Below are 18,379 nucleotides of genomic sequence, written 5' to 3'. Positions count from 1 at the left end.
TTTATCTCATTTGATTAAACTAACTCCTTTTACTTCCCTCAATTATACTTCTTTTTTCCTTCCCCTTGGAAGCTGGTCGGTTGCAAATAATTTTCTTGTATGATAGAGTCAATATACCATAAATGGATATTTAAGTAGAAAATTCACAATGAAGACCTTTTGGATGTAAAAAGAAGGGGGATCGAGAGTAACTTTCCAATAAGATTAGGAAGCACATCCCATGCTATTTGATACTGCACAAGAAAATGTCATGATTTTTGTTTTGATTTTTTTGTTCCTCTCAATACATACTTTTTAACCTTTATTGACACTAAAGTTTTGGTATATATTGGAAGAGAAACATGCACGCACACACTAGGAAAGAAAATGCTAAATGGTGGTTGATGCAAGTTCTTGATGTTCAATCATCATTGTCAATTATGCAATGTTAGATTATATTACCAAACAAGCACATTCTATTTGTTGTCGACCTTAAGGATACAAGTGTATGTGGTCAATATTCTATCTTTGTATAGGAGGAATTCCTACATAGCATCGTGAGTTCACGACCATTAAGTGCATCCCTAACATCTGTTCTTGTAAGCATGTATTGCACATGCACATTCTTTCATAGTGAAATTTAATAAAAAAATCAAGTCTAGTTTGGTCAAGAGAAAAGGAGAAATATGTCTTCAACAATATTGTGATGTAAGTAGGCATATCTTTGTGAATGATATGATGCTTCATTGAACTTAATTATTATCATAAGGATGAACAAATTTTAACAACAGTTTTGATGGTTTTACTTAATTTATATGTCAAAATTGCTAAATTTTAGTCCATGTGTCCGTTTAAGACGTATGGTCAAAAGTTATCTTGTAGATTCATAACTTATATTGGACAACCATGCATTTTGACACCCTATGCCTACCAATGTCATCCATTTTGGCTTCAATTGATCATATATAAAAACCTTTAAAACATTCAACTTTTGGCTATATGATATTAATGGTCTTAATTTTAGACTATGCATGTGCGAATGCATACATTATGTATAAGCATATGTATGTGAACATGTACATATATGTGTATATGTATGTGTGTATCACTCTCACAAAAGATCTGAGCTCAAGCTCAAGTTCTAGCTGGTTTCTAGCTTGCCCATTGCCCCATCCCCAACCCCCTTCTCTCTGCGCATGCACGCTTGCTCTCATGCACAAGTTGGCTCTGAAATCCTTACACTGTCTCGGGTCTCTACAAATCTATCATACATTCTACAATTGTTGCATGCTACATGTGATATATGTGAATTATAGAATTACAAGAACATCACTCTACTAGGGAAAGCTAAGAGTATGGGAATGTTCTTCTCCATGTAGTCTCAAAGTCCATAAATATTCTCAAAAGGGATGGGCTAATGTTCATTATGATGTCTAATTAGTTTGTAACTTCAATCAGTCCCTTCTAGCTATTAAATTCATCTATCACGTACATAACCAAAGTTCGCAGACTCGACACCGGAATCCATGTCGATTGCCAGTTGGGACGGTACAATACGGTAGAATATCGGACCGTACCATACTGGACATAAAAAAATCAAAAAAAAAAATCTCACCTAACAGCACAAAAAAAAAGAGAAAACTGGATCGAACCGGCCCCGAACCAGACCAAACCACCCGGTATCGGGTGGTTGGTGCCGATATCATACCGAACCGACCGGTTCGGTCTGGTTCAGGCCATTGTTCAAATATCCAGCCTGAACCGAATCGATTCTCCGCCGGTATGGTACGGTAGGGGTGTATCAGCTGGTTCGGACCAGTACGGAATACCATGTACCGAACCATCTATATACGAAACATTGCTATGAAGAAACTGCACTTACTTCTGTACCACAGTATTCTCTAGCCAACCATGAAATGAGATCCAAGTACTTTTTCAGGTTTGCCAGGTGTCATCAATTAACTGTGAGCTACTGGCAGTATAAATAATTAAGGCAATTGCTTGTATTTATATTCATGCCCAAACAATGGTTAAGCTTTTCCCACAAAGATTGACACTGGTCTGAACTGTCTGATGATTGTCCACCAATTATTATAATGAAGATAGGATTTATGCTACATAAGTCAATATTCACTTTCATCTAATATAAATAAATTCATTTCTACCATCTGACTCCATACTAACTTTATAAATCTTCAGAAAGGAAGAATTTTTACAAATGACTACTAGATCCAACACTGGTGATGACAAGCCAATAAGAGACTACGATATGTTCAAGAAGGTTAAAAAAACAAAGCAAGGCTCAACTAAAGAGTAAATCAAATGAAAGTGACTCATGCTGGGCCTATTTTTTTCATTACCACATCATAAATCTTATTTATTTTGCTTGGATCAACCTTGAAGAAGCTATAAGCATCAGATTTCTTGACAATGGTACCCTTGTATATTTCAGTCATCAGCACCTCCTGAATTTTAAGATAGTGACAGGGCAGTAATTTGCACTCACAGCATAACCTTCGCTCCTGAGAAACAGGCAAATAAGCAAGTCAATCATATATTTCAAGTTAATCTAAAAGCATGCCCACTAAACATCAATGAAATAGAGAGACTGATATGAGTAGTTCATAGATTTTTGAATAACCAGTAAATTCATAATTGCAACTCCATGTCTGACAATCTGCTCAAATTGATTGACCACACATATAAAGACAGGTTTGATTGGAAACTGAATTTCAGAATTAACTGTGAGCTAACAGTTCTGTTTAAAATCAGAACTCATCATGCTTAGATTTCTGAAGTAGCAAGTTTACAATCTAAATTCTCGGTAAAAATAATAATCTGCTGTCATGATGATCTTCCATCTGAGACTACCCTGATAGTTTACTTAAAACAGCAAAATCAAGCAACAGGCCACAGTTCTGCGGTATCAGCCTTGGAAACTAAATATTTCCATCACAACAATATTTTTGACATCAGTAACTTCAAAACCGAAATAGTTAAAGCTATCTAGAACCGAAAAAATGAGGTATTTCTTACAGTTTCACTTAGCAAGTCTGCACCAGGAAGTCCAGTGACATCCCACACATCAAATGATTTTGAAGTGACCTGCATCGTAGCCACAGCAGATGGATCCTTCCCATCAAGCTCTAACCCTGAACCACCATTCCCTTCATTGATGTTTTGTGGGCTTCCATCAGATAACCCATCTTCTTTGTTTGAGAGCTCATTTGCTCTGAGTATTTTACTACTACTAGAAACTTGGCTATCTAACTTTGTTTTATTCATGCTAGCTTCTAATTCTCTTAACTTCTTCTGCTCAATGTATGCTTTTGCTTCTGCCATGGTACGACATCCTGCAGCACGGCATTCCTGAAATTTAGATACAAAGGTCAGTATTTAACATGAGATCTAAATTCAGATCACTTCACATACTATATACATACATACAAGCGTACATACATACATACATACATATCAAGAGTTTTAAGAAGGATTTGACAACTAATTGCGATAAATATGCTGAATATCACTATTTAGTGGAGGCTATGAAAATCCAAAAGCAAGAAACTCTTTTGACTTTTGAGGAACAGCTGTTGTCTATCCTGTTGACATCATTAGAGAAAGGAAATTTTGGTGTCAGTGGACTTCAGCTGATCCTAAGTTTGACAAGCTCCTTTGATATCTTAAAATTAGTTGTTTTGCTTGATGAATTGATGATCATATTCTACTGCTCGTTCATTCCGTTTCTCTTTGAAATGAAAAATTGGTGGGGCTTCACATCTTTCTCACATACATATATGTATGCACACTAGTGAAAATTTAACTTGGTTCATCAAAAGCCAAAAATGAACAAACTGCAGGAAGTATCAAGGCCAGACAACACAAAGCTTTATGTTCTGGTTATCTGGCGTTGTTTGGAGGCCAGTTGCAATACAGCAAATTAGTGCTGGTTCAAAGAATGAATCAAGTAACAAGTCAAGTTGGGGCAACTTAATCTAGTGAAGATGGTAAACATTGGCAATTAGACCACATGCAATAAGGATCTGATAATTTGAGCCCAATCAGTTGTTTAGACTCTGTGAAACTTGAGCAATTATACAAGTGTGTGCACTAAATGCATATCACTAAGACAAAGCAACAGTTAAACATTCATGTCCTCCAACGTACACACCTACAATCAACCCATACAATATAAAGTTATAAACAAGTGTTACCTCAGAAAACATCAGCCAATTCAATAATTAAATATTGTGAACTTTCTATGGAGTTTGATCTAATATTTCAATTTTCAGTAGCTGGAATATGTTGCAGTAAAAAGGTTCGCTAGAAAAAAAGTCAGAAGGCATGAGTCAACTTATTAGAATACAGACCCTCTTTACATCTGAATTTAAAGCACTAGACAGGCAAAAAGGAATTTGCAAATTATGTATTCCTTTTCCACTAAAAAGGGCATCCTTGAGGCTCCCAGTGCTGCAGGGTTTGAGGAGGGTCAGATCTATGCAGCCTTACCCCAATGTGTGGAGAGGCTGTTTATGTACTTTCAACCCATGACAAACAGATCACAATGAAGCAACCTTACTACTGTGCCAAAGACTGCCATTTAGGTATTCCTTTTCCACTACAATTCATAAATCCAATATACATACTGGGTATAAAATGAATGGAAAGAGCAACGAAAAAATATAAGTAGTTCTTTAAGCAGATAGGAAGAGTTTTATAACATAGTCAACATCATACCTGAAGCTCTTGAATTCTTCTTCGAAGTTTATGCTCTTCAATGACACTCTGGACTAAGGCATCATGTTCTTCTGGAGACTGATAACGCATGAAAACCTTATACCGCTCATACACTTCTCTATCCTCAACAGAGAGTTCCTTCTCCAATGGAATAGTATGAAGTAAGTTTCTTTCCAATATGAAATCCTTTCTCCGTTTCCTCTCATCAAGCCTATCAGAAGGGAAAAGAATATAACATGCTAGTAACAGAATAATAACAAACAAAAATTTACTCGTGTTACTATGAAATATGTAGCATAACTATATTTTTGCTGTAACCTGACAAGCGAGTCTCTTGAATATTTTGCATTGACATGGAACACTATCAATAGGTATCAGGGGCAGCAGGTTTTTTCTGCATCTCCATTTAGTTTTGAATTGAAACTCCACAAAGTGTGGAAAAGAAATCTAGTAATATCTATGTTAGTGAGAAATGACATACAATCACGATTAACATTATATGATCCCCAATAGAAACATATGCTGATATTAAATTAGCAAATATTTGTAACTCGAAGAACATAAATTTATTCCATTTGTTGTTTAGACAATATAACATTATACAGAATATATCATTGATGTATAATACGCAGCTGAAGCTAGCTAATAAATTGAATTTTCCGTAAGAGACTATTTTGGAAGGGGTTTCTCAGGCCAATGGATCTTGTATAAATAGCAAAAGTCACTATTGGCACAATACCACTGCCTTCACCTTCTAGTTCTAAAGCTGAAAGTTCTGTGTCTCCTCAATATATGATTATTCAAGGATCCATGGTGATGGTAGTGTCATGTGCAAGAAGACATTCTGCATAGCAGTAAAAAGGATTTCATGCAAAAGAGAGATACACCATCTGACTGTGAAAAAACAAAATAACAAATGAAATTCTAAAGTTTCCAAGCATTTTTTTATGTATAATTTCTGACTTCACATGCATTATGGTGAAATACAAAACACATTTTAGTTCTGGTGAATAATTTGACTTCGCAAACTCACACATATGTTGCTGGATGATAAAGATTTTCTTGCCAAATGATATAAATTTTATGCATGATGATTGAAATAATAGCCTAACTAGAACCTTGAGCAATAAATATGTAGCATTCGCAGCTTCAGTTCATGATGAATTTCAGTGTCATTTGGCATGAATTTCATATCAGCCAGTGCCTTTTCTGCATCATCATCATATTCAGGATCAAATTCCTGTGTTTTGGGATTGTAGCCATTCAACTCACTCAAAGAAAGCCCATTATCTCCTGGATCTTTAGTCTTTTTTATGCCAGAACTTGTATCCCCATGAGTGCCTGCCAACAGAATCGTTACACCAAGTATTAGGAAGATCCTCATTCTTCAACAAGTCATATATTGACTGAACATGGGAAATAACAAAAATCCACTGTCCGCAAAATTTACAAATGTACAACTGAATTTATCAAGAGGGAAACAAGCTCCTGTTTGAACTCTAAAGGGGCAAAAAAGCTGAAGAAACCAAAAAATTGAGTCTTAGAAAGTAGTCCAAATAATAACTTCATAAACTAAGTAGGTTACAATAATAATTAAAATCAGGCAGGAAATGTGTTAATACAGGCCATGCCTCTACAGAATGAGAAAAGTTTTTGTATTGACAGCAAGAATAGAATTCTAAACTCAATTAAGGAGAAAAAAAAGCCCCATAGAAAGATGCCAATACAAAGCCCTCATGGAACTTCATGAAAGAAATTTTAATACTGCAATTATTGATTGGGTTAAGGTAAAAAAAATGAAAAGGAAGACTAAACTCCATGCCAATCAGTATATTCTGCCAACACTAAATGTTACAATACAGACTATCAATAAATTTGCCATCGCTTTACTATGTAAGTTGTTCAATGGCATTTTAAAACTGGATCTAATCGAAGGTTATTTCATACTCTAGCTTCACATAGTCTTCAGCCAGTAAATTGCCCTTCCACTGCTGATACAAAGCAGCGATTTTTTAATGTAGGTTTACCATTGATGCCCAAAAGGACCTTTTAGCTTCGACCAGAACTTCTCAACTTTAATCATAAGGCTAATGACTGTGCCAGCACCAACGTGCCATGTACATAACAACCAAGGACCTCAACCAAAAAGGCTAGCTAGAATGCATTATTTGGGCTCCTTGGCCTTGATAAGTACTAGTAGTTACAAGCTTACAACCAATATGGGACTAAACACATGCTCACATAGATCCTCACATACTTCCCCATGTATAAGTCCCGGCATCCTAGTCAAGATAAAGGTCCAAATCTGGTCAAGTCCAATCACAAATACCATGATCAACCCATGATCAGCCCAAAAAAATGGTCATGCTGCACTATCAACTAGTCCACATGAGTCCTAACTAGGTCTGCTATGATACCATTTAGCAAGGAGAGCTACGTTGAAGGTGCTCAAATCAATTATATCAAGGCCACCTTTTTTCTTTTGACCTATAAATGACTTTGCAAGACTTGAAAATGTACTCATACAGGCACAACCCATCCAGAGAAAATGCCTTCCTCATCTGGTCAATTTTCAATCTTGCCCGTGAAGGTAGAGTGAAAACAGAGAGGAAGTAAGCAGGGACGACTGATAGTACAGAATTAACCAAGGTTAACCTTCCTTCCATAGATAGAGATAATCATTTCCATCCTACTGACTCTACTCCACCTTTCTGATCAAAGGAATTGAGTTAGCTTGAGTAAGAGATTTGCCTTCAAACGAAGACCCAAGTGTTCAATGGAGAGATTCACATTTGCACCCCAGAAGATAGGCAAGTTACTTCCTTTGTCAAATCCCTGTCTTTATAGATCACTGCACTAATGTTGTAATTAATATGAAGGCCCGAGAGTAATCCAAAGGACCAGAGCAGCATCTTTAAATTGAGCAAGTAAAGCAAGGTGGCCTGGCAAATGAACATGTCATCAGCATATTTGACAAAATTAGACCCCCTTGAAAGGCTTAAGAACCAAGTGGTCTGATCAGATTGTTCCTTGCAGCAATCTTAAGCATCCAGTTCATCACATTGCCTATAAGAATTAAAAGAAAAAAAGGTGACAAAGGGCCTCCTTGGAATATTCCCTTGCAACAATCCAATTACTGAGTGTAGAATTGAGAATAGGGGCAACTTTGGAGGGGAGAGGGTTTGGGAAACCCGACTTATCCACTTTGGTGGGAAGCCACAATGAGCAAGGATCTTGCAGATGAACCCACCCTCCTCTTAATCAAAGGCTTTCTCGAAATCAGCCTTAAACAGTCCTCCAACAACATGATTCTTCCAGCAGTGGTTGAAGTTATGTTTGCATGTTTTAGGGTTTTAGATGTTTAAGGAAGATAGGCCTTTTCACATTACTATTACTACATACTCACTTCATGTCACAAATGTGTAGGAGCATATAAATTGTTTGCTAAGACTGACTTGACTGACTTAGAACCGATAAATTTTCAATCATAATTTAGAACACTTAACAAATTTTAAATATTCTAAAGACTGCGACAGTAAATGAATAGTTTTTAAGTACCATAACAAGATTTGTCATGAAACTCACTCAAATCAATCAAAATTTGGCTAAATTTAAAAGAAGAAGAAGAAGAATTAGATTATACATATAATTCATGAATCAATCATGATTAGTATGAGTTAAGAAAATTGGAACCATTTAAATAGATTTTGCTGACCCCATAATTACTAAAGGTCATTTTTCATGTCTCTTTTATCAATTTTTGTTTTTATATTAATTAAAATCCCCTCCCTACTCAATCACTCTCTTCACAGCTATTGCTAGAACACCCTAGCTTGCATCTATAAAAAGGGATCCATTCCCCATTCCCTTTTCACTATCTCACACATTTTTTACCCTATTCCCCATTCCCTTCTCCCACCTCTTCATCTGAGATGGCATTCTCCTGCAAGGCCATCAAATTGCCCAGCTTCATGCTAACTCACCGAAGAAGTGGAGGGATGTCGAAATCCTGATGGTTGTCGAATTAGACAATATTACTTGCACCAAGTGCTGCAATAATCATTGGGAGGGTTCAGTAAGGTGGCCAAGCATATCGAAAGAAGAAAAGGAACACGGCTTCAGTGAACCAAGAACAAGAGAAGACTTGAGCGGCCCAAAGAAAGGGAATTGCCAAGGAAGGGGTGGACATGGAGGTGGAGGTGGGTTCAGTTCCACAGTGGCTATTGCTAAAAATAATAAAATATTAACCATATGTGTTTAAAAATGAATCTTTAATGCTATCATACAATTAATTTTTATTCCTATTACTATTGGATGATAGAAATTATGGGTTTGGATTTAGTAAGATTTGGAACCAAGGAAGGAAAGTAATGAAATTAAATTTTTCATGAAGAAGAGCTACAGACATTTTTGAGACCAACTAGTTCTTGCTAGTCTCGCATTATGAAATATTTTACTTTTCATGTAGGACAATCAATGTCCTCTATAACTAACAGACATCACCTATTGATTGTAGCTCTTAATCCCTATTATATAGAAAATGTTGAAGAGGCACGCACACCTCTTGACAAGCTAAAGAGTAACAAAAAATAGAAAAAGTAAGCAAAATCTCAAAACTCAAATTCTCACCTAGCCAACAAGAAATAAAAGCTCAGAAACCTAATAATTATCAAAAGTAACAACAAAGAGATCCTAGGGTTTGAGTTGTAATACCCATTGCTAACAATCTTTGGGAGCATTTCATCTCTTTGTTTCTCCCTTATAGCATTAAGTTGATGAATATCCATCTTAAAAAAAGTACAGAAATGCATAATGCCATGCAGCTTGACTTCTCTTGCTACCTACATTTGAAGGGATGAAGGTCATCCCATGGCCATGCCAACACAACAATGATAATTTTTTTCTTTGGCTTGTTAAAGAGGATATGTTGTTTCACTAATTGCTTGTGGCAAATATGTATATTAAGAAAGAGTTATTGGCTTGGGTGCAGTAGCTTCACATGAAAATTATAGAAGTCTGCACAATTGTTTGGAATCTAACTTGGCTTTGATGTCATTTGTAATATGCAAAACCGGACATAAAAATACAAGCTGGAAGGTATTATTTGGATTTCTTGGCCCTGTATACGTACCCAAGCTCACCTCCATCACATAACTGATGTGGGACTAGATAGATGCCTACATGGATCCTCATGATTTCAGTTCCGTATCATCCTTTCCTTAGTAGTCCGCTAGCCTTATGCTCTCTTGCTTGCATTAATTTTATCCATGTAATCATGTTAAAGCCTCCTCCATGCCATTGAGATTAACTAGAGTGGTATAGATGGGCTAGGTGATTGAATTTTGCTAATTAGTATCGAAAGGCTGTAGAGGAAGATCTAGAGGGGAGAAGGGATCATCAATTTAGATGAAATATGAAAATATATGTGCCTTTGTTGGACATATGATAGCCAAATCTGGGCATTACCTCAACATGACTATGTTGACACATCATTAGACAAACAACTATATCTGATATCCCCCCAAAACCATTACATATAGCTCTAGAGAGACTAAGAAGCTAGAGGGTGTGGAAGGGAGCAAGGTTTTACATCCTGATGGAATGGGGGGCATCCCGACCGTCCCATCCAGTTCCTATGAGAAAATGGGACCAAGATGAGGTCAAGACTGCGAAACCCATTCATACAGAAAGAAGAAGAAAGATGAAAGAAAGGAAGATGAAAAAAGAGAAAAGTAAAAGGAAAGAAGAAGAAGAAGAAGAAAAACAAAAGAAAGAAGGGAAGGGAGAAGAAAAAGAAAGGAAGGAAAGAAGGAAGAAAAGGAAAAAAGAAAGAAATAAAGGGATGACAAAAATAAAGAAAAGAAGGAAAGAAAAGAAGATAGAAGAAAAAGAAAGAAAAGAAGGAACGAAAGAAAAGAAGGAACGAAAGAAAAAAAATAAAGAAAGGAAAAAAGAAGAGAGAGAGATGGAGGATATCTATCAGGATGTATGACCGGGACAGCTATCGGGGTGGGATGGGAGAGCAGGGCGCAGGGTTCGCCGTACCGGACCGAACCGCCCGGTACGGGGCGTACCGAGCCGGACCGGTGCTCAAACGGTCCGGTTCGGACCTTTTTTTTGAGAAACAGCCCGAACCGGTACCGAACCGAGCGGTTCGGTCCGGTTCGCTTCCATACCGTCCAAAATCGGACGGTATGGTCCGGTTCGGTCCGGTTCGGTGTGAACCAAACCGTACCGACATCCCATGTGCCAAAAGTGACGAGGGGGGGAGGGGGGGTCGGAGATCACATGCATAAAAAGCCTTACCTGCTTTGGAGTTCTCTGAGATGTCTTAGAGAACTCCCGAGGGTCCGAAGGTCTCAACGAAACCGTTGAGACCTCCGAAAAATTAGAAAAAAAGAAAAAAAATTTGTCAAATTGCAGGAGTGGTTCGAGGAGAGGCTGATCTTTGGCCGGAGGTAAGATAATATGTTATTTTCTTAGTAAATATTTTTTTTTAATTTTTATTGTTAAAAATAGGATAAGAATGAGAAAGAATGAAAATAAGAGAAAATCATGTCAAAATCTTATGATTTTGGGATGATTTAATTACATGTGATAGATCTTTGGAAGATCTACATGATGACACCAAAATTATTAATTTTTATTAATTATATATTTTTTAAATATTTTTAAATATTTATTTATTTAAAAATTAAAAAAATTTAAATTTTATGAAAAAAATCAGAGTTTGGGAATCATGTTTAGAATTATTCAAACTACTTAAATCTAATTTCTAATTTTTTTTCAAATATTTGAAATTAAAAAAATATTTTTTTAATTATTTAAATTTAAAAATTTAATTATAAAATAAAAAATATATAAAAATAGTGTTATATTTTAGTTAATTTAAAAATATTATTTGAAGCATATAACATATTTATTTTGAATTTATAAGTTTTAAAATAATTATTAAAATTATTTTAAAATTATATATAATTATTTTAATTATCGTTAAACTATCGTTGTTTGTTATACTTGCATATATTTATAAGAAAAAAAATTTAGAGCATGACGTTCGTTCATTTTAATTAATCAGCTATTTTATAGTATATTTATTTATATAAAAATTATTAAAAAAATAAAAAAATAAAAAATCAGTGTTAATTTTGAAATTGAGAATAATGTTTAGAATGATTCAAAACAATTGAAATATTTGAATCTAACTTGAGATTTTTTTTAAATTTTTTTTGTAAATATTTAAATAATAAAAAATATATGTAATTAGTGTTATATTACAGGTAATTCGAAATAATTAGTATTTTGTTATATCTGCAGAAATGAGTAAGAAGAAAGATCAAGAGCGTGACATCGGTTGGGATCATGGCGAGATGCTCTCGGCTCGACATCATTGGAGATGCAATGGTGCAACACAGAGTTCAAGGGAGGAGGAGTGACTAGGTTGAAGTAGCATCTAGCTGGTGGTTATCCTGATGTATCGATGTGTCGGAAATATCCGCAAGAGGTCCGACAATTGATGAAAAAGCACTTTGCTGATTCGAAAGCAGTGAAGGAAAGGGCAAAGCAGAAAAAGATCGAAGTAGACCGTCGAGCTGTAGAGCCACCTTCTTATCACTCTAGAGAGTCAGAGGAAGCTTCTGCTCCAGATGATGAGGAGGCACAGATTGAGGCTGCCATTCATGCGAGCTTGGCGGATCAGTACCAGCAGGAGGAGATGGCCCGATACAGAGACCGATTCGGACCATCATGCTACGAATCAGGATCTGGATCAGCGACTGGTAGGGGAGAATTCGAGTTCAGGAGGACTACCTCAGTCAGAGAGCCTGGTGGTAGAGGGAGCAGACGCAGCATGTCTTCTTTGTTGGGAGCTTTTGGCAGTAGGAGGAGGTCCTCCAGAGATATTCCAGCAGGAGCCAGCATTCAGGATTTGGATCCACATGCTTTGTCCAGCAAGGATTCAAAGCAGCAGAGAATTGACAGTATGCTGAAAAAAGATAAGAAGAAGGATATGCAGCGAGCTATTGGATCATGGTTTCATTTCAGCCATATTCCAGCAAATGCAGCAGCCAATCCTTACTACCGATCTGCTATTTCAGCCATAGAGGCTGCCGGCCAGGGTGTAGATCCTCCAGGACCTAAGGACATCTATGGTCAGCTTCTTGACAGCAATAAGGAGGATCTGCAGAGATGGATTGCTTCTTACAAAAATAAATGGCCTACATACGGTTTGACAGTGATATGTGATGGTTGGACAGGTCCTACTAGACGGAGCATCATTAATTTTTTGACATACTGTGATGGAAAAATATTTTTTTACAAATCAATCGATGCTTCAGATAAAATGCACGATGCCACATATATCCTTGGTCTGATGGAGGAGGTGATTGATTCAGTGAGTGAGCAGCATGTCGTGCAGGTCATCACAGATAACGGACCACAATATAAGGCTGCCGGAAAGTTGCTGATGGAGCAGCGACCGCAGATATACTGGACCCCATATGCTGCACATTGCATTGATCTTATATTGATGGATATCGGAAAGATTCGCAGGGTGCAGCAGGTAGTGGAGATTGCCCAGACCATTACTAGATTCATCTACAACCACACATGGGTTCTTTCATTGATGCGGACGTATACTGGGGGGGAGATCTTACGACCGGGTATCACACGGTTTGCTACCAACTACATAGCACTTGATAGTCTTCTTCAGAAGAAAACAGCCCTACGTCAGATGTTTGTCAGTGCCGAGTGGCAGGAGAGCAGATATGCGAGGGCCGGCACTGATGGAAGTCATGTGGAGAACTTGATGACGAGTCAGTCATTTTGGCAATGGGCTGAGAAGATAGTGAAGGCTATCAAGCCTTTATATGAGGTGCTTCGCACCGTGGACAGCGAGAGATACCCCCAGATGGGCTTCCTATATTACATGATGGAGAGGACAAAGAAACAGATCAGTGAGAATGATTCCAAGCATGCTCAAGAATTCATTAACATTATTGAGCGCCGTTGGGACTATCAGATGGGCAGAGATTTGCATCTAGTTGGTAAATTTGGATTCAAGAATGTTTTAAAATATTTTTTCAAAGCATGAAAATAAAATTGTGCTTAATCAGTCTTGAAATTTATCTGCAGCTTATTACTTGAATCCGAGATTTCAATATACTATTCCGAGGATAGATATGGATAGCGAGCTTCTTGCTGCTCTTCGCAATGTCATATATAAGATGGTGCCCGATCCAGAAATCGGATCGTTGTGTCTGCAAGAGGTATGCTAGTTTAAAACAGATGTAATTATTCAACTGAATTCGATTTGATATATTTATAAATAATAAATATATTTTATTTCAGACGAAACAGTTTAGAGAGGGATCAGACAGTTTTGGAGTCCCATCAGTTGTCGTAAGCAAAAAGCAGATGAATCCAGATAAATTACATATCAATAATGAGCAATGTAGATTGATATGTAATTTTGCTTAATAATATCATCAAATTTGATATATAATTTTACTTTTGTAGCTGAATGGTGGATTCATTTTGAAACGTCAGCAGAAAATTTGAGACATATGACTGTCCGTATTCTTTCTCAGACGGTCTCTGCTAGTGGCTGTGAGCATAATTGGTCCACTTTCGCCCTTATCCATAGCAAACAGAGAAATCGTCTGACACAAAAATACCTCGACGATCTTGTATATGTTCACTACAATCTGAGGTTGAGGCTAAAATATATTCAGGAAGAAGTTCAGTTGAAGTACACTGATCCGACGCTGGATGATTATGCCGACGAGGATGACGATCCGATCATCGGATGGCTTGCAGGTCAGCAGCAGGAGCCAGAGCTTGATGAGCCAGGATCCCCTCCATGATCGAGCAGCCTGGCTCGACTCCCATGTTTGCCCATCCATGATCAGCAGGCGATTGCCCCAGGGCATGGGGGCGAGGAGATCCAGAAGCTCTCGGAGTTTGGAGGAGGCCGAATATCGAGTCGAGGTGGAGATTGTTAGGATTTGACGCCTCGAGATTCAGCCCACATTGAGCCCACAGCGAGGTTCGCGGCGAAAAACGGAGTCCAACGAGACCAAGATCACCTGAAACGGAGCTCGGATGGAGGAGATACGAGCTTTTGAAGTCGGCACGAAAATCGAGGCGGTGGAGGACCGCCGGCGACCGGCGGCGGGCGACAGCGGCGCGCGGGACGCGCGACCCAGGCCCAGGCCCGCGCGGGACGCGCGACCCAGGCCTGCTGGCCCCTTGCCCCGGTCCACCGTGGACCGGGTGGTCCACGGCGCGGTCTGTGGACCGCGTGGGCGTTTCCCACGCGTTTCTCGCGGTCCACGGCACTATTCCGTGGACCGGAGCGCGATCTAAGGGCCCAGGAGGCTCCCGATCTTGATCCGACGGTCCAGGGGGTTTTTTGGCTTTGTTTAGGACTCCTAATCCCTCTCTAATCACGTTTTTAAGCTCTGTTTAAGGTCTTTAAAAAGCCTGAGACGAATAGAGAAGAAGTGTGGGCTCGGGTTTCTCGCCTACAGCCGTACGAACCCGATTGAAGAGAGAGAGGCTAGGGCACTGTGAGAGAAGGAGCAGGAGGCTCCTGGACAGCGGTCGCCAGGCTCTTCAGGGGTTTAGGGGGGTCTCCAAGAGAGAGAGAGCTTTTGTGAGGGGAACTTTATGTGAGAGAGAATTAGGTGTACAAGGGTTGAGGGTGAGGTCTCCTCTTGTAAAATTTTCTTTTCATAGTGAAGTTTGCATGCCCCGTGGAGGCGAGCCCTTTTGTGACTGATCCACGTATGGTGATTGTTTTTCCTTTTGTTTTGTTTCTTCTTTCTTCCTGCTGCATCGCGTGGTACTGAAAGGATCTTGGGAGGTGGTGTCCTGGCCAGACATCCACCCAACACAATTGCTGGCATTATTGCATGTTAGCATTCATGATGAGATGTGACTTAGAGGAGGCTTTGATTATTTTGGAGCTTCTTTCTTCATGTTTTAACTAGTGGCGAAGAATTACCTTCTTCAAGGACCAAAGTTGATGCTATAAGAAGGATCAAAATGCCAGATATATGGACCTCATACTAGCCAGTACACTGACCTTGAGCTTGTAGAAGAAAGATCACATAAACTCTATGGTCAACTAGATGGTCCAAACCAGGTGCAAACAGTAAATAGTAGGCCAGATTGGGGCAGATTAGACCCAAATTGGCCCCAGATCAAACAGAACCAAGTAGGATCTCCTGGGATGACCTTTTAATTCACTTTTCAGCATGCGCTCACCAGTTCAGGGTGGGAAAAAGCTAATGAACAAATCTGGATCTATCTAGACATATTTGTTGTGAGGTTCGAGCAAAAATCATCAAGTTTTTGGGCTATGACAATGTTCTGGGTAGGTAAATTACTTCTCTATGACTCTATCCTTTCTTATAATTTTCGCAAAAAAATGAAAATAAATTAGTGCTAAATTGGACAAAACTATGCTTCTTATGTCATTGATGGATCTAGTGATTTTTTATCATTTTATCATGCTTTAGTGCACGAGTCTGACATCAAAAATAAAATTTGGTTTGTGTTGAATCCCAAAACCTATGTCAGCAAATTATATAAATCCAAAATAACCCTTACAAATGTATTCTTCATTTGTTACTAATCAAAAAGTGCTAGTTGTAGACTATTCCACATTCAAACCTTGGTAGTCCTTCGTATCATCCATCAATTCAGTGATGGTGAATAAACAAATCGGATTTTAATAGTTGGTTTTAACACATACAAATGTATTAATTCTCAGTCATATGATTTTATGCCACAAGCATGCACTTCAAAAGCAAGTGCACATTGAAAACCATGACTAGGGCACTTAAGTCAATAGTCATTATATTTCTTATAAAAACATAATTAACACAATATAGCATAAGAATTCTTTTTTAAAAAAAAAAATCAAGGCCAAAATAGGAGGTACAAAGGGCATGCTGATCACATCAAAGTATATCAGTTAACACATTAATTGCAAGTTGAAGGCTCAATCGAAGTGGTACCACATCTTTATTAACAACATAAATGGTGGCAATCTGCACCAAAAACCTTATTTTAGTCATGTTCACCTTTAATCCATGTCTTTATTAGTTTTTCTTCCAAAAATAGAAGAATAATAGTGTCTTTTTCTTCTAAATTGAATTGAACTTGAACCTAGACCCAACTTAATGACGCAGACGGCATAGCGCACAGATACATGGAATTGAGGGATCGGACCCAAAAGGGTGCGAATTCGACTTGACAGCTATTGCATGTGCCAGGATACTGACTGATCCGAGGTATCCATGGTGTTGCCGAGGTATCCACCGAGGCATTCGAAGTAACTGCTAAGGTATCCGAGATATTTGCTGAGATATCTGAGGTATATCTGCTGAGGTATCTGAAGTACAGCCGATTCCTATAGGGTTCTGACACTGTTGCAGTAAAACGACCATAACTTTGTCATCCGATGTCAGAATCCTTAAATTGACCCCATTCCGGAAAGTTCTTTTCGAGCTCTACGAGGCTGGCGACTTTGCCGTCACTGCGAGTTTCAAAGCCTAATTCAATCGTTTGACAAACCTACGGAAGTCCGCAAGAGTCCTAGTCTGACATAGAGTCTGTTTTTTATTTATTTAGTATTTTATTTTCTTTCAAATTCCTTCTTTTAGTTGAGTTAGGATTTTTACACTATAAATAAGGCCCTTGGCTATCATTGTAATCAGTTTTATTTTGAGATCATTGAATAAAAATTTGTGAGAAGAGAGTTCCTTCTTTTTTCGTCTTTCTTTGTTTCGTGCATCTTCAATCCTTCTTCTCCAACGATCGCCGCACTATAGGCTGCGTCAGTTGGTATCAGAGCCCTTCAGATCCATGAGTGTTGATTCTTTACTGCAGTTCAGATGGCGGATAGTGGTCGCAAGAAAAACCAACCTGCGAATCAAGCAGCAGCCCATGAAGAAATCACACACTAAGAACGGGACCTGATGTTGGAGTGCAAAGATTTGAGGAGACAGGTGATGGATCTGACTGCACGTCATACGCAGTTAGAAATTTAGAATGCGAGATCCGAGACGGAACCTAATGATCGCAGATCTGACAGAGAGTTTTCAGATTTCGAAAATCCCTTTCATAGGGGTCACACGTCGGCGAGAAGGTCGTGGTGACTTGTTCAAATGATCAGCCCGCTGGTTTGATTCCATAAGAGTAGATCTACCTGCATATTCTGGTGGTCTGCAAACGGAGGTGTTCCTTGATTGGCTGGATCAAATGAGCGCATCTTCAAGTACAAGGAGGTACCTGATGATAAAAAGGTAAAATTTGTTGCCTTAAAATTGATAGGTCGAGCTTCTGCATGGTGGCAACAGTTAAAAAAAATCAGGAAGCGCAGAGGCAAACCAAAAATTCAGAATTGGAAGAAGATGAAAGCGTTGAGGGAGCAGTTTTTACCCTTCAATTACATGCAATCCTTATACCAGTGCCTACAAAACTTGCGACAATGTCCTAGATCTGTGGATGATTACACGAAAAAGTTTTACCAACTCGTGGCTAGAAACGACCTTGCGGAGAATGAGAAATAGATAGTCGCGAGGTATTTGGGGGGACTATGACTGCAGATTCCGGATGCTTTGAGGCTTCATACCCTGTGGACGGTCAAAGAGGT

General features: G+C 38.4%; 2 protein-coding genes across 4 annotated transcripts in view; one reads left to right on the top strand and one right to left on the bottom strand.

Moving 5' to 3' along the window:
- LOC105032798 (transcriptional adapter ADA2) overlaps positions 1 to 18,379 on the bottom strand; it is a 105,682-nt gene that overhangs the window by 38,771 nt on the left and 48,532 nt on the right. For 2 of the 3 annotated variants that reach the window (XM_010907365.4, XM_029261137.2), the window contains exons 10-13: positions 5,835 to 6,057; positions 4,717 to 4,927; positions 3,016 to 3,348; positions 2,340 to 2,501 (exon numbers count right to left, since the gene is read on the bottom strand). In XM_010907365.4, the coding sequence (XP_010905667.3) occupies positions 2,340 to 2,501; positions 3,016 to 3,348; positions 4,717 to 4,927; positions 5,835 to 6,057 (929 nt within the window). The remainder of the gene's footprint in view (positions 1 to 2,339; positions 2,502 to 3,015; positions 3,349 to 4,716; positions 4,928 to 5,834; positions 6,058 to 18,379) is intronic. The other variant, XM_073247646.1, reaches the window with a different exon arrangement.
- Positions 12,182 to 14,566, top strand: LOC140853261 (uncharacterized). The gene is made up of 2 exons (XM_073247647.1): positions 12,182 to 13,760; positions 13,849 to 14,566. Exons 1-2 carry the CDS (start codon positions 12,197 to 12,199, stop codon positions 13,989 to 13,991), a joined length of 1,707 nt encoding a protein of 568 aa, XP_073103748.1. The 5' UTR covers positions 12,182 to 12,196; the 3' UTR covers positions 13,992 to 14,566.

The sequence above is a fragment of the Elaeis guineensis genome, chromosome 13 (genome assembly GCF_000442705.2).
Source record: "Elaeis guineensis isolate ETL-2024a chromosome 13, EG11, whole genome shotgun sequence".
Taxonomy (NCBI): Eukaryota; Viridiplantae; Streptophyta; class Magnoliopsida; order Arecales; family Arecaceae; genus Elaeis; species Elaeis guineensis.
Note: the sequence above shows the minus strand (reverse complement) of the source record. Positions and strands in the feature narration are given on the sequence as shown.